General features: G+C 42.8%; 4 protein-coding genes across 4 annotated transcripts; 1 reads left to right on the top strand and 3 right to left on the bottom strand.

Annotated features, from left to right (window-relative positions):
* Window positions 1-45: 45 nt before the first annotated feature.
* Window positions 46-2398, top strand: MONOS_17801 (uncharacterized protein; the record flags this gene model as incomplete). The annotated part of the gene is made up of 3 exons (XM_067870757.1): window positions 46-425; window positions 508-1574; window positions 1665-2398. The coding sequence occupies 3 exons, from the start codon at window positions 46-48 to the stop codon at window positions 2396-2398; spliced, it is 2181 nt and encodes a 726-aa protein (XP_067724525.1).
* A 4338-nt stretch (window positions 2399-6736) lies between these two features.
* Window positions 6737-7978, bottom strand: MONOS_17800 (uncharacterized protein; the record flags this gene model as incomplete). The annotated part of the gene is made up of 3 exons (XM_067870756.1): window positions 6737-7201; window positions 7300-7429; window positions 7905-7978. 3 exons carry the CDS (start codon window positions 7976-7978, stop codon window positions 6737-6739), a joined length of 669 nt encoding a protein of 222 aa, XP_067724524.1.
* A 702-nt stretch (window positions 7979-8680) lies between these two features.
* On the bottom strand, window positions 8681-9067 carry MONOS_17799 (uncharacterized protein; the record flags this gene model as incomplete). The annotated part of the gene is made up of 1 exon (XM_067870753.1): window positions 8681-9067. One exon carries the CDS (start codon window positions 9065-9067, stop codon window positions 8681-8683), a length of 387 nt encoding a protein of 128 aa, XP_067724523.1.
* Window positions 9068-9129: 62 nt separating this feature from the next.
* Window positions 9130-18012, bottom strand: MONOS_17798 (uncharacterized protein; the record flags this gene model as incomplete). Its single annotated transcript, XM_067870752.1, has 20 exons — window positions 9130-9879; window positions 9990-10403; window positions 10567-10720; window positions 10798-11151; window positions 11229-11858; window positions 11972-12310; window positions 12367-12824; window positions 12905-13385; window positions 13451-13568; window positions 13658-13824; window positions 13884-14027; window positions 14188-14845; window positions 14895-15019; window positions 15060-15188; window positions 15419-16093; window positions 16144-16490; window positions 16553-16887; window positions 16947-17006; window positions 17084-17499; window positions 17969-18012. 20 exons carry the CDS (start codon window positions 18010-18012, stop codon window positions 9130-9132), a joined length of 6798 nt encoding a protein of 2265 aa, XP_067724522.1.
* Between the last annotated feature and the right edge of the window lie 441 nt (window positions 18013-18453).

The following is an 18453-nucleotide window of genomic DNA, read 5'->3' as shown; positions in this document are numbered from 1 at the left end:
TGTGCATGTGATGCGATTCTTGTAAAAGAATGCGAATTATTGGGCATGGAAAAAGTCGAGTGCCATGATGTTGTGTGCGGCAGTGGAGCGCTGTTTGCCTTTCAGGGAATAAATGCTGGTGAGAGGAGTGGAAACAGTGAAGAATACTCTCTTTCAATGGGCTCATTTAAAAATATATCAATCGAGGCAAGAAAGCAAACACTTTTCTGTTTTACGCGCTTAACAAATCTGCGAATGCGAAACATCACTTTTAGCAGATGCTCGGCACTTGTGCAGAATGGCATGTTGCTATCTTCTGATAGATGCCATGAAACAGAAATTGAATACTGCAGCTTTAGCGGGAAAGGAATGGACGACACCGTGGAGTCAAAGACGCCAAGAAGCGAGATATGCAAATGGAATGGATCACTAGTTGCCCTGCAACAGTCTGAGACAATAATAAGAGGCACCACCATATCAGAATCGCCAATCGGGGATTATTTGTGTCTGGAGGGAATGTGATGATAGATCAAGGGAGTTTCGGGACAACAATGCAAAGGTGAAAGGATATCCATCTGCACGAAGGAATATAGCATGCGCTGATCGTGGCATGCTGTCAATCGCAAGCCTGAAAGGAGGAGACGGCATGTTGCCAAGCACATCCATGTGGATTGCAAATAGCAATTGTGTGCTTGGTGGAATTGCTTCAGAGCGAGCATCATCATTTTTTATCCCTGTGCTAGAGTCGGTGAAGATGGAAAAAGGAGAAATTACAACAGAGCTCACATTCATCGGAAGGCTTCTTCTTCCATGCAATCTGACAGTTCAGATAGCTTTTTCAATTGGAAGTGAGTCTCAAATAGAAAAGCAAAATATGAATGAGAGCGACTACAAATCTGAAACTGAGATTCACAGCTGGATACCTTCCACAAAAATAAATGGAGTATCGGAAGAGGTTGAAGTGTCAGTGTGCATTCTGTTTGGAGACGAGAGCATTCGGCGACCAACTGATTCTTTCATCCTGAAGAACAGGAGCGAGCAGAAGAGCTTTGGCGATGAGAAAATAACAGAAGGAGCACAAAGCCCAAATGCATCATGGCCAGTTATTGTTTGCATCGCAGTAGTAGTAATTCTTTTAATAACATTGATTATATTTATAGTCCGATGGAGAAAGCAAAAGAGAAGAACAGAAGAGCTGGAAGTGATTGTTGAAGACACAGTGAAGAAGGATCCGAAAGCGTTTGAGATGGTGACGATGGAGATGTCACCCGAGGAGCAGTGGAGGAGAGCTGAGAGGGAGGCAGAGAAGAAGAATGAAGAGAGGATAAAGAAGAGAGTGTATGAGAAAAGCTTGGGACATTCAGAGTCATCAGAGCATTTGTTGAGTGAGAGTGGCTCAACAGAATACATCTTGGGAGAGATTCAGACAAGATCCCTCAATGGATGCTTGAGAAGGTTGAAGATGAGGAAGAGACGAGAAAAGAACACCATCGCCATCCATTTCATCCACCTCAACAACAGACACTACAGACACAGACACAACATTTGTTCGAGGAGAGGATCTGTGTCCAACCACCTCATCGATGTCGAATCTGGTGGATGCAATGGCCTGTTCATCGCCACATGAGAAGCTCATTGTGGACTTGAGGGATTCGCTGTTCATGTTGCTTCATGGAAGGAATGAGAAGAAAGAGATGGCGATAGGCACTCTGCAGGAGCGGAGGTCTCGGCTGCTCAGATCCTGTTCTGGGTGGCCAACCTTGCCCTCCACTCATTTGATGAAGAACAGGAATTGCCTTCTCTTGCCAACCTCAGCCCTCACATCGTGCTGTTTTCTGAGCACATGGTGATCTGCATTGCACTCCACTCCGACTGCTCCTCAGACTCAGACACTTCATCCACTTTTTCTTCCACCTCGACAATTGTCACCTCTTCCTCTGATGTTTCTGTGAAGAGCGAGAGATTCTCAAAATCACCACCACCTTCGTCGGCCTTTGAGGATGAGGATGACAACCGGAAAGAGTGTCTGCGGTGGAAGGCGCCAGAGCTGCTGATGAACAAAGATCTGGGAGCCACAAAGAAGACAGTTGTGTTCTCGATTGGGATGATGCTGTGGGAGAGTCTGACGCTGGAGATCCCGTTTGGCGAGTATGAAGCAGAGGTGGCGGGGATGTGGCTGAAAGAAGGAAAGCGGCCGAAGACGGGAGGACTGGAAGGGAGCAGGCTGGAAGGGCTGGTGAAAGGGTGCTTTTCGCAAGAGGCGAGGGACAGGTGCACTCTGACAGATGTGAAGCGGGTGCTAATTGGGCTGTTCCCGGCCGGGACAGTCATGCTCACAGTGACCGATGCGATTGGGCTGGAGGAAGAATCAGGAAGCTACAGGAAATACAGCAGGTTCAGTGGGGAAGGAAGCAACTGAGAAGGCAGAAATTAAAGTGAGCGTGATTTTGACGGATGAGCATAACAATGTTTGAAAATGGAATGACAAAGAAAAGAGAAACGGAAAAAGAAGAGGCTAGTGGAATTGGTCACACAAGATTTCACAGATAGAAGATCCATTGAAGAAGCATTGGAAGCAAATGAATGGATGGATTGCAGCCGCATTTTGTGTGACGAATATGGTGAGATGCCCGTCATCACGCACAATTGCGATATCTGCTTGAATTTATCTTGCTCTCTTTTCTTTTCTTTCTTTTATTTTTTCCTTTATATTTTTTGTTTGTGAAGAAAGGATTTCTTCTACGTGCCTTTTCTTCTATTGGCTGATTCATGGCATTTGCATGCACGTGCCACATACACTCTGCATTTCAGCACATGTCTATTTTTGAGGCATTGGCTTTCTTCCAAGTTGAATTATGTTATTAATAGTATTTTTCATTTCAAAGAAATTCACCAAAAAAATGATTCAAAATCGGGAGAAAAAATCAATCAAGAAAGCACGATTATGATTCAAAAAATTCTTTGTTTTAACTAAATATAAATTCTATTGTTGTTTCAATTTAAAATCAAATAATAATTTTTTATTTGTTAATTCAATACTTGAATTTATGATGATATTAGAAGCAATATTCCACACTTTTTTGGATGTTATTTAATTGTTTGACTGTTAGCACATAAACAAAAGTGTTTCTGAAAATCACTGAAAAAAATTCTTATTCATTTTAATAAAATTCAACAAACCAATTTGTGATTATATTTTTTATTGAAAAAACAAGATAGTTATTTGTATTAAAGGTAAGAGTGAACTCAACCGACACCCTAAAATTAACATCCATAATCATTTTCCCAACATATTAAATGATAAATATTTAATATGGGTGATTATTTTGAAATCATAACTTTTTCGGGATGCTGATTATTTTGATAATTCATTGTCAAAGAGAATCAATTAATCTTTGAAATGAAAAATCATTTCAATTGTGTCAAAAGCCAATATTTGATGAAAATGGAATACAAAGATTGTCTTTATAGGATTTATCACTTTCCGTGTCCATTTATCAATATTCAAAACGATATTATCAAATCGAATTTTTTGTTCAAAAAAATATGATTTCAAAAATAATCATCCATATATTCTAATTTTATTTAGAAAAATAACTATATTCAAATATTAAAAATCATCTCTTTCTTATCATTTATTTACAAAAATAATTAGATTTTCTAGGAAAACCCTAACTTTTTTTACCTTTCTTAACCATAGCAAATAAAACGCGAAAACAATTAGTCGTATAACACTAAAAAATCTTCAATTCAGAGATTGTTTAAGAAAAGAAATAACATAAATATGAATGTAATGAGTCAAAATAGTGTCGATTGATGCCACTTGCCGTGTTAAAAATTATTATTAAATAATTTTAGTCTGTTCGCGTGAAAAGTTTTCAAAAATAGCAAGCAAAAGTGTTTGTGCACATAATTTTTCGTTGGCACTTCATCAAAAGAAATAATTGTTTATCATCGAAACTTTATTTTAATTTCCGAGAGCGTATTGCATAAAGAAACGGAATAAAAAATTCACACAAAATTTAGTGAGATTGCGTTCATAATTATTTCAATCTGAAAATCAATATGAATATATTTCACTTGATTCTGATTTTTTTAAAAGAGAAAAATATATCATTTTTTTAATATCACATATTTGATTTTAAAATTCACTCAACCAACATCAATTCCAAATATTTCAAAATTTGCATTCAAAATTCAAAGTTCTTGAACCATGATAATATCAATAAATTCAGAAAGAAATGATAAATATCAGCATTATAGGAACTTAAAATTTTATGGTAAATTATGAATATGACAAACGATTATCAACACTTTTCTCAAAATGATTATTTTCTTTTGTTTTTTTGAATGTTTTTCGAATGAATCAATTCTCTTAATTGCTATTTATTTCTTTCCTTTTCAAAATGAAATGAATTTCACCTGTGTGACTGTTTCAAAAATCAAACCATTTTTACTGAAAATTGGGTTATTCTTTTGAAAAGTCGCAAATATTCAATTAATTATGATTAATATAGAAGCCTCCATTTTAATTAGAAATGATTTATGATGAAAGCAAGCACCAAGTTAAAAACAGAATAATCTCGTTTTGTGAACATGTAATTGAAAGAATAGTTTTGTTTGACAGATCAGTTCAACATTCAAAATGGAGGTATCTTTATTAATCATAATTAATTGAATATTTGCGACTTTTCAAAAGAATAACCCAATTTTCAGTAAAAATGGTTTGATTTTTGAAACAGTCACACAGGTGAAATTCATTTCATTTTTGAAAGGAAAGAAATAGCAATTAGAGAATTGATTCATTCGAAAACATTCAAAAAAACAAAAGAAAATAATCATTTTGAGAAAAGTGTTGATAATCGTTTGTCATATTCATAATTTACCATAAAATTTTTAAGTTCCTATAATGCTGATATTTATCATTTCTTTCTGAATTTATTGATATTATCATGGTTCAAGAACTTTGAATTTTGAATGCAAATTTTGAAATATTTGTTGGGAATTCAACGATGTTGGTTGAGTGAATTTTAAAATCTGACAAATATGTGATATTAAAAAAATGATATATTTTTCTTTAAAAAATCAGAATCAAGTGAAATATATTCATATTGATTTTCAGATTGAAATAATTATGAACGCAATCTCACTAAATTTTGTGTGAATTTTTTATTCCGTTTCTTTTATGCAATACGCTCGGAAATTAAAATAATAAAGTTTCGATGATAAACAATTATTTCTTTTGATGAAGTGCCAACGAAAATTATGTGCACAAACACTTTTGCTTGCTATTTTTGAAAACTTTTTCACACGCGAACAGACTAAAAATTATTTTAATAATAATTTTTTTAACACGGCAAAAGTGGCATCAATCGACACCTATTTTGATCACACTCATTACATTCATATTTATGTTATTTTTCTTAAACAATCTCTGAATTGAAGATTTTTTAGTGTTATACGACTAATTGTTTTCGCGTTTTATTTGCTATGGTTAAGAAAAGGTAAAAAAGTTAGGGTTTTCCTAGAAAATCTAATTATTTTTGTAAATAAATGATAAGAAAGAGATGATTTTTAATATTTGAATATAGTTATTTTTCTAAATAAAATTAGAATATATGGATGATTATTTTTGAAATCATATTTTTTTGAACAAAAATTGATTTGATAATATCGTTTTGAATATTGATAAATGGACACAGGAAAGTGATAAATCCTATAAAGACAATCTTTGTATTCCATTTTCATCAAATATTGCTTTTGACACAATTGAAATGATTTTTCATTTCAAAGATTAATTGATTCTCTTTGACAATGAATTATCAAAATAATCAGCATCCCGAAAAAGTTATGATTTCAAAATAATCACCCATATTAAATATTTATCATTTAATATGTTGGGAAAATGATTATGGATGTTAATTTTAGGTGTCGGTTGAGTTCACTCTACCTTTAATACAAATAACTATCTTGTTTTTTCAACAAAAAATATAATCACAAATTGGTTTGTTGAATTTTATTAAAATGAATAAGAATTTTTTTCAGTGATTTTTCAGAAACACTTTTGTTTATGTGCTAACAGTCAAACAATTAAATAACATCCAAAAAGTGTGGAATATTGCTTCTAATATCATCATAAATTCAAGTATTGAATTAACAAATAAAAATTATTATTTGATTTTAAATTGAAACAACAATAGAATTTATATTTAGTTAAAACAAAGAATTTTTGAATCATAATCGTGCTTTCTTGATTGATTTTTCTCCCGATTTTGAATCATTTTTTGGTGAATTTCTTTGAAATGAAAAATACTATTAATAACATAATTCAACTTGGAAGAAAGCCAATGCCTCAAAAATAGACATGTGCTGAAATGCAGAGTGTATGTGGCACGCATGCAAATGCCATGAATCAGCCAATAGAAGAAAAGGCACGTAGAAGAAATCCTTTCTTCACAAACAAAAATATAAAGGAAAAATAAAAGAAAGAAAAGAAAAGAGAGCAAGATAAATTCAAGCAGATATCGCAATTGTGCGTGATGACGGGCATCTCACCATATTCGTCACACAAAATGCGGCTGCAATCCATCCATTCATTTGCTTCCAATGCTTCTTCAATGGATCTTCTATCTGTGAAATCTTGTGTGACCAATTCCACTAGCCTCTTCTTTTTCCGTTTCTCTTTTCTTTGTCATTCCATTTTCAAACATTGTTATGCTCATCCGTCAAAATCACGCTCACTTTAATTTCTGCCTTCTCAGTTGCTTCCTTCCCCACTGAACCTGCTGTATTTCCTGTAGCTTCCTGATTCTTCCTCCAGCCCAATCGCATCGGTCACTGTGAGCATGACTGTCCCGGCCGGGAACAGCCCAATTAGCACCCGCTTCACATCTGTCAGAGTGCACCTGTCCCTCGCCTCTTGCGAAAAGCACCCTTTCACCAGCCCTTCCAGCCTGCTCCCTTCCAGTCCTCCCGTCTTCGGCCGCTTTCCTTCTTTCAGCCACATCCCCGCCACCTCTGCTTCATACTCGCCAAACGGGATCTCCAGCGTCAGACTCTCCCACAGCATCATCCCAATCGAGAACACAACTGTCTTCTTTGTGGCTCCCAGATCTTTGTTCATCAGCAGCTCTGGCGCCTTCCACCGCAGACACTCTTTCCGGTTGTCATCCTCATCCTCAAAGGCCGACGAAGGTGGTGGTGATTTTGAGAATCTCTCGCTCTCACAGAAACATCAGAGGAAGAGGTGACAATTGTCGAGGTGGAAGAAAAAGTGGATGAAGTGTCTGAGTCTGAGGAGCAGTCGGCAATGCAGATCACCATGTGCTCAGAAAACAGCACGATGTGAGGGCTGAGGTTGGCAAGAGAAGGCAATTCCTGTTCTTCATCAAATGAGTGGAGGGCAGGCTGGCCACCCAGAACAGGATCTGAGCAGCCGAGACCTCCGCTCCTGCAGAGTGCCTATCGCCATCTCTTTCTTCTCATTCCTTCCATGAAGCAACATGAACAGCGAATCCTCAAGTCCACAATGAGCTTCTCATGTGGCGATGAACAGGCCATTGCATCCACCAGATTCGACATCGATGAGGTGGTTGGACACAGATCCTCTCCTCGAACAAATGTTGTGTCTGTGTCTGTAGTGTCTGTTGTTGAGGTGGATGAAATGGATGGCGATGGTGTTCTTTTCCTCGTCTCTTCCTCATCTTCAACCTTCTCAAGCATCCATTGAGGGATCTTGTCTGAATCTCTCCCCAAGATGTATTCTGTTGAGCCACTCACTCAACAAATGCTCTGATGACTCTGAATGTCCCAAGCTTTTCTCATACACTCTTCTTATCCTCTCTCTTCATTCTTTCTTCTCTGCCTCCCTCTCAGCTCTCCTCCACTGCTCCTCGGGTGACATCTCCATCGTCACCATCTCAAACGCTTTCGGATCCTTCTTCACTGTGTCTTCAACAATCACTTCCAGCTCTTCTGTTCTTCTCTTTGCTTTCTCCATCGGACTATAAATATAATTATTGTTAAAGAATAATACTACTAGCCGATGCAAACAATAACTGGCCATGATGCATTTGGGCTTTGTGCTCCTTCTGTTATTTTCTCATCGCCAAAGCTCTCTGCTCGCTCCTGTTCTTCAGGATGAAAGAATCAGTTGGTCGCCGAATGCTCGTCTCCAAACAGAATGCACACTGACACTTCAACCTCTTCCGATACCCCCATTTATTTTTTGTGAAGGTATCCAGCTGTGAATCTCAGTTTCAGATTTGTAGTCGCTCTCATTCATATTTTGCTTTTCTATTTGAGACTCACTTCCAATTGAAAAAGCTATCTGAACTGTCAGATTGCATGGAAGAAGAAGCCTGATGAATGTGAGCTCTGTTGTAATTTCTCCTTTTTCCATCTTCACCGACTCTAGCACAGGGATAAAAAATGATGATGCTCGCTCTGAAGCAATTCCACCAAGCACACAATTGCTATTTGCAATCCACATGTGCTTGGCAACATGCCGTCTCCTCCTTTCAGGGCTTATAGATTGACAGCATGCCACGATCAGCGCATGCTATATTCCTTCGTGCAGATGGATATCCTTTCACCTTTGCATTGTTGTCCCGAAACTCCCTTGATCTATCATCACATTCCTCCAGACACAAATAATCCCCCGATTGGCGATTCTGATATGGTGGTGCCTCTTATTATTGTCTCAGACTGTTGCAGGGCAACTAGTGATCCATTCCATTTGCATATTCTCGCTTCTTGGCGTCTTTGACTCCACGGTGTCGTCCATTCCTTTCCCGCTAAAGCTGCAGTATTCAATTTCTGTTTCATGGCATCTATCAGAAGATAGCAACATGCCATTCTGCACAAGTGCCGAGCATCTGCTAAAAGTGATGTTTCGCATTCGCAGATTTGTTAAGCGCGTAAAACAGAAAAGTGTTTGCTTTCTTGCCTCGATTGATATATTTTTAAATGAGCCCATTGAAAGAGAGTATTCTTCACTGTTTCCACTCCTCTCACCAGCATTTATTCCCTGAAAGGCAAACAGCGCTCCACTGCTGCACACAACATCATGGCACTCGACTTTTTCCATGCCCAATAATTCGCATTCTTTTACAAGAATCGCATCACATGCACAGAAAAGCGATTCCATGATTAGGAAGTGCAGCGCAGCGTTGATTGTCCTTCACATGCTATCAGCGGACATTCTGACGATATCTGTCTCAGTGTTGTGTTTTCCAGTTGCAGACATCCCCTTGCCTCCACTTGCACCAAAATGGCATTTATCTTGGTGGAATCTCCCATCTCTGCATCGCTTCGAAACGAGCACCTTGTCATTTGTGTTGTGCCTCTGCTGCACTCCACAAAGCATCCATGACCACGCATGCTCTCTGCACAAACAACAAACGAAATCCCCCTGAAGAAAACTGCCTCCGAACACAGCACCACATACTGGCGTGTGCATTCCAGTTGTGTGCCAATGCGCAGAAGTGCAGTCTCTGATCCCCGCGATCGTATCGATACATTTGCCACGTCCACTTCCTTTCCAATCAACCCTTCTCCAACAACCACAATCTGGCTTTCAAAGTCATATGTGAGATGGCCAACAGCATACCCAACCGACAAGCATGGAAGCGCCTGAGTTCCACAGTTTTTGCTGTCTTCACTTGCTGATCCATCATCCGAGCTCGTGAAGATCGTGTCATTCTGATATATCACAATAAACTCAATCAGATTCACTGCCTCCACACACAACTCTGCTCTGTCTATTCCAAATATTGCATTCAGCCTGTTGTACTTCGATTCTCTCAGATCAAACTGGAACTGCGTCTCGTTGATCTGCTCTTTGATGTTGTTGCACTCCACAAACAAATCCCTCCCGATATGCGCAATGTTCGAGTCGAACTTGATATTAGTAAAAAGCATGTTCAGGCTTCCTGCATGCACAGCCTCAACATAGAAGCCGCCTCCACACCCATTCTGTGCCGAACAGCTGCACAGCCCAATCGTCGAACCCTCACGTCCAAGCATCCGCCAGAGCTCAATCGAAACAGAATTGCCCCTCCTTTCTGCGAATTGCTGCTTGTGCACATTTCAAGCATACTCGAATTAATGCAAAGTTTGCTTCCACTGCCTCTTCCTCCAACAACCACAACGCTTCCGCTCTCTCCGTTGTTTGTGATATTCTTGAATGAGCACTTGTTTAATGAAATCCCTGCTCCAGCGTTTTTGCTGTTCATTTGCTCAGAGTCGTCATCTCTCATGCTAATTATGCATCCTTCTTCAACATTTATCAATTCTGCACTGACAGAATCCAACACACAATCCACATGAGACGCTATTTCCATCAAACTTCTTCCAAACGATGAGCGGCTCACTGTCATTCCTTCCAGCAGCACAGCCCTCTCAGCACAACGACAAATGAAGCGCTATTTTCCAGCAAAGCTCTGCCGTTCATCCAAGCCTCGCAGCTCGTCAACCTCAAGTTCCCATCTTCGCTGACAATCACCCCGTTTTCCTCGTTTGAAAACCCTCTGCCACAACAAACGAGATCTTTTCAAAACAAAGCACCCCTGCATTTCGCATGCACACGTCATGTTGTTCGTCATCGCCCTGCACGACGCAAAGCTCAGCTCTTGATTGCTCCTCTTCTTCCTCCCCAATCGACTTCACTTCATAATCCGAAAGCACCCCATTCTCCTTGTAGTTGCAGCCTCCATCGATCACAACTATTTTTGTGGGGACTCTGACTCAAATTGCTTCACCCCGTGAGTCCAGCTCCTGCACGGATCCTCTGCTCCTCCACATCGCAACAAGTCATACCCGGCTCGAGCAATGTGCACTGTGCTTCCTTTGTACTGCACAAGAAACCTCAGAAGCGTTGTTTCATTATGCACTGCATCGCTTCCCATCAGCCCATTGTCATCTTCCTTGACAAAATCCAACGAAAACATGAAGCTCGACTTTGTCACTGTGGCATTCAGGTCTTTACACGCAACAAACATGTGCTCCCCGATTTGTGCGTGATTCGCTGCAAAATTGACACTTTTCAGCAGCAAACAATTAGACTGAACGGCTTCTTTCCCATCAACATACAAAGCGCCCCCTTTCCCATTCTTCTTCAGTGCATGCACACCCTTCCAGTGTGCATCCTCCATCTTTACCGAATCACCGCCACTGTTTTGATTTGCATCAGCCCTCCTTCCTTGCTTGATCTCGTTTGAGCCGTGCTGAATGAGCTGTTTATCGCACACATTGTGCCACGAACAGAAAAGGGAGCAGAAGCATACTCGCCAGACGATGTGTACGAACTGCTTTCAATAACAAGCTCGCCCTGTGACTGATACAGCCACATATTGAACTGCGCGCCACTCGCTTTGGATATGGAGCAGTTGATAATCGACAGCAAAGAGCTTGCAGACGACGAAGCAATCATCGAACGAACGGCAGATGATGCTGTTGGGGGAAATGAGAATTTGATTGTGCGGAACAACAGCGCCTTGGCATTCCAAAACACTGCACCAGATATCCCATCCTGGATGTCATGTGAAATGTGCAGTTTGCTGTATTCTTCTGCTGGCAACGAAGCAACAACAAATGAAGACATATCGTATCCGCGACTGACTGTTGCACCTCCTGTATTGCCAGCTCCTTTGGATCTGCGTCTGCCTGCGTGTTGCAATAGCCTCCAAAATGACTGGCAGGGATGCATCAGCACCCCGCAGCCCAAAGTGTCATACCCTTCGCTGGACACAACAGCCTGCATGCAGTGCGCCTGAATAAGAAACAGCCTCAAATCCACTGGAGAGGGAAAGCGCGTTGCATCAATACCCTTCAGATCAGCAGCCTTCCCGTCGCTCCCACTTGCCAGCTCAAACCTGAACCTTTCTTGTGTCACCGATGCATTTAGTTCTACACATTCCACAAACATGTCCTTCCCTCAAAGGCATCATTCTCACTCAACTGAATATTTTTGAAGTAAAAATCTCCACCAAACCCGGCACACAGCTTGACGAACAGGCATCCTCCATAACCTTTCTCATTGTCGCATGCCCAATGGCTCATTGCCCCAGATTCTATCTTCAGCTCTGCTTCCTTGCTCATTTCGCAGCAAGCAAAACTCCCATTCACTGAACTTCGCCCACAACCCTCAAGCGCACACTCCTCGCCCATCATCAAGCTCGACCCTTCCTTCACAGTGACAAATCGTCCTTTCTCTGCTCTTGCATGGCTCACGTTCATCATGCTGAATTCCACCCGAGCATTGCCTCTGCTTTCAAACATATTCGGGCCATCTGTTGCAATGTGGAAATTGTGACGTTTTGGCAAACCATTTCTCCACCAAGGCAAAGTCCAATCCCACATTCATTGCAAAAATCAACACTTTCAAACTGAACAGAACTCATCTCAACTGCACCTCCGGTTTCATATACCAGCCATCTTGTCACCTCTGATTGGTCTTCATCTCCTCCTTCGCCTCCTCTTCCAAATGCACAATCTGTCACTGCGCATCGTCCGCAGCTGATAGCAAAGACAGAATTCAACTCAAAAGAAGATACCGAAGATAATTGTGAAGAAGTTAATGCTGGCGAAAGTTCTGTTGCAAATCTGAAAGTCAAGCCTCGAAGCGAAAGGGATATGTTTTCATGAGACACACATAGCTGCCCGCTTTGTTTTATCTCCAGCTCTGGGTGAATTGCCTTTGCCCCTTCAATTGCGAGCGATGAGTCTCGATCAATAACTGATCCCAAAATGTGCCCGACACAATCCTTATTGTGGTCTGATTTTCGTTCATTGCTTTGAACCCATGCAACACATCGCCACATGGTGTTTCTTCGTGCCCACACCCTCTGAATTTATCACTGTTCCATCAACAAATACAATCTCTCGCCTGCCGGAAAAGCATAACTAATATCGAAGTGTTGATTACCACTCCAGAACTCTCATCAACCCAAAACCGCTCTTTTTCATCATCCTCTTCGACTGTTCCTTCCCACAACTCCTGATACAGCATCTTTCTCGCCTGCGGGCAAATCACATACACATCTTTCCCCACGCTTGCTTTGTTCTCTGCAAATGTGTTGTGCTTCATGCTGTACTTTACACTCACATCCACAAACCGAGCAAACAACCCTCCCCCAAACCCTGCTTCTTCATCCACCCCATTCTTTTCAAAACGCACCCCAATAATCAGCTTCCCATTTCTCATCACTCCACAGCTCCGCACCCTCCCCTTCCAGCATGCTCCCCACAACTCACATTGCCAAATGTGCCCTCGGATCTCGCACTTGCACCCTTCTCCTATTTCTCCACTGAATGCCCCTCCACTCCCTGCTGTTCTCGACACGTTCCAGATGCTCAGCCCTTTCATGTTAACGGATGCGCACCCGCAAACCACACCAAGCAGCTGTCTCCAAGAGCAGACGAATTCATCCAAGAATCATTCATGCTGAGCAATCCACAGCTTTGCCCACACACAACTCCTCTTTCTCCTTCCACAGAAATACCCTCAAACTTCACCCCACTTAGCTCCACTTTTGAGTCCAGCCCTCTTCCATCCACAAGCCCATGTTGCACAGCACACAACTCCATCGCTGAAAATCATCCATCACAAGCATCCCTCCTTCCACACTAACAAATGAATAATCAATCCTCCTTGAGTCTGCCTCAACCTTCGCCAAACACCTTCTGAGCTCCAGTTTGTCTTTGCTGCACCTCAGAAAGCTTTCACGTTGGTAGTTAAATGAAGGCGGCATCCCAAATGAGACATCTTCAAAAGTGATGTTCTTTTTGGTCTCTATCAACCAGTCGGATTCTCCTTCTCCTTCTCCATGGACCATTCTTTCGTGGCTGTTGCCTTGGGTGTTGATGGTCATTTCTTGAGCATCCAGAATTATGGAATCGCAAACCCAAAGTCTGCAAGAAGCGTAACCACCACGTTTTCCGATCCTTTTCGCAGTGCTGCAGCATGCACAATTCCTCTGCACGGATAATCCTCAAACCCGCATAATACATAATCGCACCCTTTGTCTCCAACAAACACATTCCCTGCGCTTTCTCGAAAGAACACAACAAGCGGAATCGGATTCTCTTGCTCCATTTTCCATCCCCATCAAATCCCACAGCCTGGGCGACTCTTCAACTTTCTTCATAAAGTCAAAGTTGAACGAGCCTTCATTCACCACCATTGATAAATTCACACACGAAACAAACACATTGTTTCCTCCCTTGTCAGCCATGTTCGCTTTTTCCCCTTCTCCAAATTTCACCCCCGCAATTATCATATCACTTGCCTCTTCAATGCACTTCACCAGCATTCCTCCTCCAAATCCCTTCAATCCGCCACATTCGCCAGCCAGCGCTCGGCATCCTTCAGCCAGCATTCTATTCCCACTCTCTCCGACACGAAGTCTTGCTGTCTTCGACAACTCCACAAAGCATCCTCCTCCGCTTCCTCCACTCACAGTGCAGTTCTCCATGTTCACATCGTTCAGCTCAAGCACCATCCCTTCATCCAACATCCCAAACAGCACACATCCTTTTTCTCCGTTCCTTGACAAGCCTCTGAACGTGCAGTTCCTCACTCCCATCCACTTTCCCAGCTTATCTGCCAGCCTCACGCTGCCTGATCTGTCATCTGCCCCTTCCTCTGAAAATGTCGTGCCTATTTCCAGAGTGCCAGATGATGCATAGACAACGCATCCATCTGTTGCTTCCGAACCCTTTGCATTCATCATTGTGCATTCATCCATGGTGCAGCTTCCTTCTCCTGTGATCCAAATCATGGCTCCACACGCACACACAGCATTCCTGATGGTCACATCATTCAACGTTGTCTGCCCTCCTGTGCAGGCGATCATGGAATATGCAGCTGAGAGTGACGAGCGTACACTCAGAGCGCACGAGCTCAATGTCAAGACTCCACGTGCATATTAGATAAAACCTCGTGTTCAAGCTCGCTGGCCCAGTAATCTTCAGTCCTCGTAAAATGCACAGCTTGTCTCTATCATCCCATCCTGTTTCTTTGCAGCATTTTCGAACACGTCTATTTGAGAATATACTGATGTGCCGTTCAGCACAAATACCCGCTGACAAGACTTGCCTCCGAGTATAGCGGCACAGTGTTTGATATTGATGCGTTGAGTCCGTTTTCCTCCACCCACCGAGCCATCACAAAGTCCATCGTTTCGCACCCGTGTCCAGCATATCCACATCTGTCGAAATCTTTTTGTTATCTCCACCAACCATAACTGGCTCAGGTCGTCCGCAGATACAGCACCAACGGGATTGCATATGTGCTGTTTCCTCCTTCATATCCCTCAGCTCCTCTTCATTTGTGGTGTCAGCCACAAAGTCCGAGTGCGGCTTTTGTCACACAAGCTGTGAAGTTGGGGGCTGTAAAAACAGATTGTGTCCATGCCTGTCTGCTTGACATCCATCAAACTTCACTGCATTCAGCCCCATATTCACGTCACTGCTATTTGTCTCCAAATACATCCCTCCTCCATATCCCCCACTCCCTGCTGCAAAAACTGCTTTGCACTTGCTCACAATCGTCTCCATGCTTCTTCCAATCTGCAGCTTGCTTCCGCCTTCCAGCACCAGTCTCAGCATTCCCCGTTTCCTCTTGGGCATGTCCCTCACCCAAGTCCATCTACACCATATTTCGCACCCCACTCCCAGCGTTCCGCGAAGGAAACACCCATCTCCTTGACCAGAAAGAGAGCAGTCTACGCTTGTCTCGCTCACATTGGTCTTCCTGGCTTTGTTCACAACAATCATCGGCTGCTTGCTTCCGCTGCTGCTTTCAAACGCACTCTTGCTGATTTTTGCCGTGGAGCCATCGCGAAGCACAATCAACCTTTCTTCTCCCCAGCTTGTCGTGTCAGCGAACGTTGCCTGCATCATCACCGTTTCAGACTCCGTTCCGCTGCACCTCACAAACGGCTCCACCAAAAGCACAAATGCTCCACAACAACACTGCTCATCAGCATCTTCCCTTCTCACACACACAAAACAGACGGGACAGACAGCACATCCGCATCGCCGCTCACCCGCGATGAAGAGAGCGTCAGCGCACCATTCCCTTCCCTTCGACTGCAAACACACAAGTCTGCGACTGTTTCAGTTCAGGCTCCAAGGCAAATGCCACAAGTGATATCTGCACACTGCTCCCCACCTTCACCATCTCGTACAGCCCACTCTCGTTCCCAACCATCCTCACCTCCGACATCCCTTCTCTTCCCCGCCCAAGTCATATCCTCTGCTCCATCAAGCACCAGGCACTCTCTCCATGTGTAGCTCTTGTTGTACAGCACCAGATGCATCCCTTCCTGCTGCCCAAATGCATAGTCCATCGTCTTGCACTGATACTTTGCAAATCCACATGCACTCACATCCACTCCCCGTCTCCCACACTCACTGCGCTTCTCGCAGCTGCAGGAAATACACCAGCGGGATTCCAATATTCGGTGTTCTTCCATCTTCTCCCTGCATCTCTTGCTCCGAGAAATACTCTGGATAGAACGGAAAATGTGCTTGAACAGTGCTTTTCTTGAGGTCCGGAGATTTGACAAACACATTTCGCCCCCAATCCGCATTGCTCCTCAAACAACGGGCGAGCCACACAGAAGTCTTCGCCTCCATCCTTCAGCACCAAACATATCCCTCCACCTCTGCTCTCTCCAGCAAACCTCCCTTCCCCACCCCGTTCTGCCCAGCATTGCTTCATCCCTGTGACTGAACTTTCTGATCCTATTCTCGCACAGCTTCCTCCAACCATCTCCACCCAAATCGCTCCGCCATCCCCCGCACTGCACCTGCACCCGGTCATCGTCACATTCCCAAACTCAAACATCTCTCCTGCCTCCAACGCCTTCTCTGCCACTCCCCGTTTCCATTTCTTCTCGTTATCTGAGTTATATTCCCGCCTCGAACACAAACACTTCCTTCAGCACTCCACATCAGCAGACTGCACCCTTCCAGACACACATTCTCCACTTGGCAGTCCTCGATAGCAATCTTTCCCCTCCCTGCCACAAAAGCGGCTCGTGAAACGACAAATCCACAGAGTCCGCTTGTATCGTGCAATTCTTTACATGCGCCAAACCCTCATACCCATCCACTGCAAACAGAGACGAACCCCTCGAATTTCCTGTATCATGAATCACTGTCCACCCCTCCAACTCCAGCTTCCCGCTACCCACACTGAACAGCGAGCCGCTTTCCACATCCGACCGAATCGTTCCATGTTCCATTGCTGCATCTTTGCTTATGCAAATCTCCAGCCCGGAGATGCTCACAGCCTTCTCCACACTCACCTCGCTGCACACCACAACCCCTGTGTGTCTGTGGCTCACCCACTGTGTCACCGCAAACGCGATTGTCCTGCACTCTGCTCCATTCTTCCCGCATCCTGCATCATCGCTTCCCCCAGCTGAGTCGACTCTCAGAGGATCGTACACTGCAGGCACATCTGGGAGCCACCCTGCTTTGTCTCCGTTGCAATACACTCTCCCGGTCTGACTTGATGTCGAATATGAATATATTATCCACTCTTGGTTGCATTAACTGTATTATTTGCTCTAAAATGGATATCATTCCCTTCATTTGTTGGGGATATGTTATTATCAAATAGGCAATATTTTATAAAGATCATTTTTATTTGTATAAAACTCAAAACTGAGTGCTCCGGCAAACCGTTTTCCACTTTTGAATCTTTGATCAAACTGTTGGTTATAGAATCATTGAATGTTCCATTGTATAAATGAAAAGAACCTCTTGATACAATTGCTTCATTTTTGTCGAACAAGCAGTCAATAAGTTCCAATTTTTTATGCTGTTCAATGTTAAATGCTCCACATGTGCGAGAAAAGCAATTTTTTGAACTCGCATTGTTTCAAAATGTGAAAGCATTGAAAACAGCCAAAGCTCCTCCAAAAGGTTGAACTGATGAACAATTGCATGAGCACCCATAAAACAAAGTGTTTAAAACAGTACTGCTCTTGTGAATGTGTAAACAGCACCTCCTCTTGGCATTTCTCCACAATAAGTTATTGAGCAATTTGTGAAAGTGCAACTTCTGAGTGTCAGAGAAGCACTCCCACCAACATTTAGTGCGCCTCCATTCCGTGTCGCTGATGTGCATGATTCAAATCTGCAACTGTCGAACTCTATTTGTCCACTCGAAAACGAAGGCAGTGAAGTGTTGAAGCATTGATCCTTTTGAATGTCATGCGATCTGAGAAACGAAGAGTTGAACACGACTAACTTTGCGAGCCTCGTTGCACTCTCATCAACACTCAACAGTGATTGGTCACAGTCAACCAGCAAGATGCTGGAGACAAGAGATTTCTGGAGATGGTTTGCTTCTGAGAAAGTAGTGGTGCTGCTGTGTGCAATGTTTGTTGACACATTCATAAACACCACGTTTTCCATCGACATGTGCAAAAGAGACAGCGAACCAAACACAGACAAGAA

This window comes from Monocercomonoides exilis, assembly GCF_001643675.1.
Source record: "Monocercomonoides exilis strain PA203 chromosome Unknown scaffold32-1190040, whole genome shotgun sequence".
NCBI lineage: Eukaryota > Preaxostyla > Oxymonadida > Polymastigidae > Monocercomonoides > Monocercomonoides exilis.
Note: the sequence above shows the minus strand (reverse complement) of the source record. Positions and strands in the feature narration are given on the sequence as shown.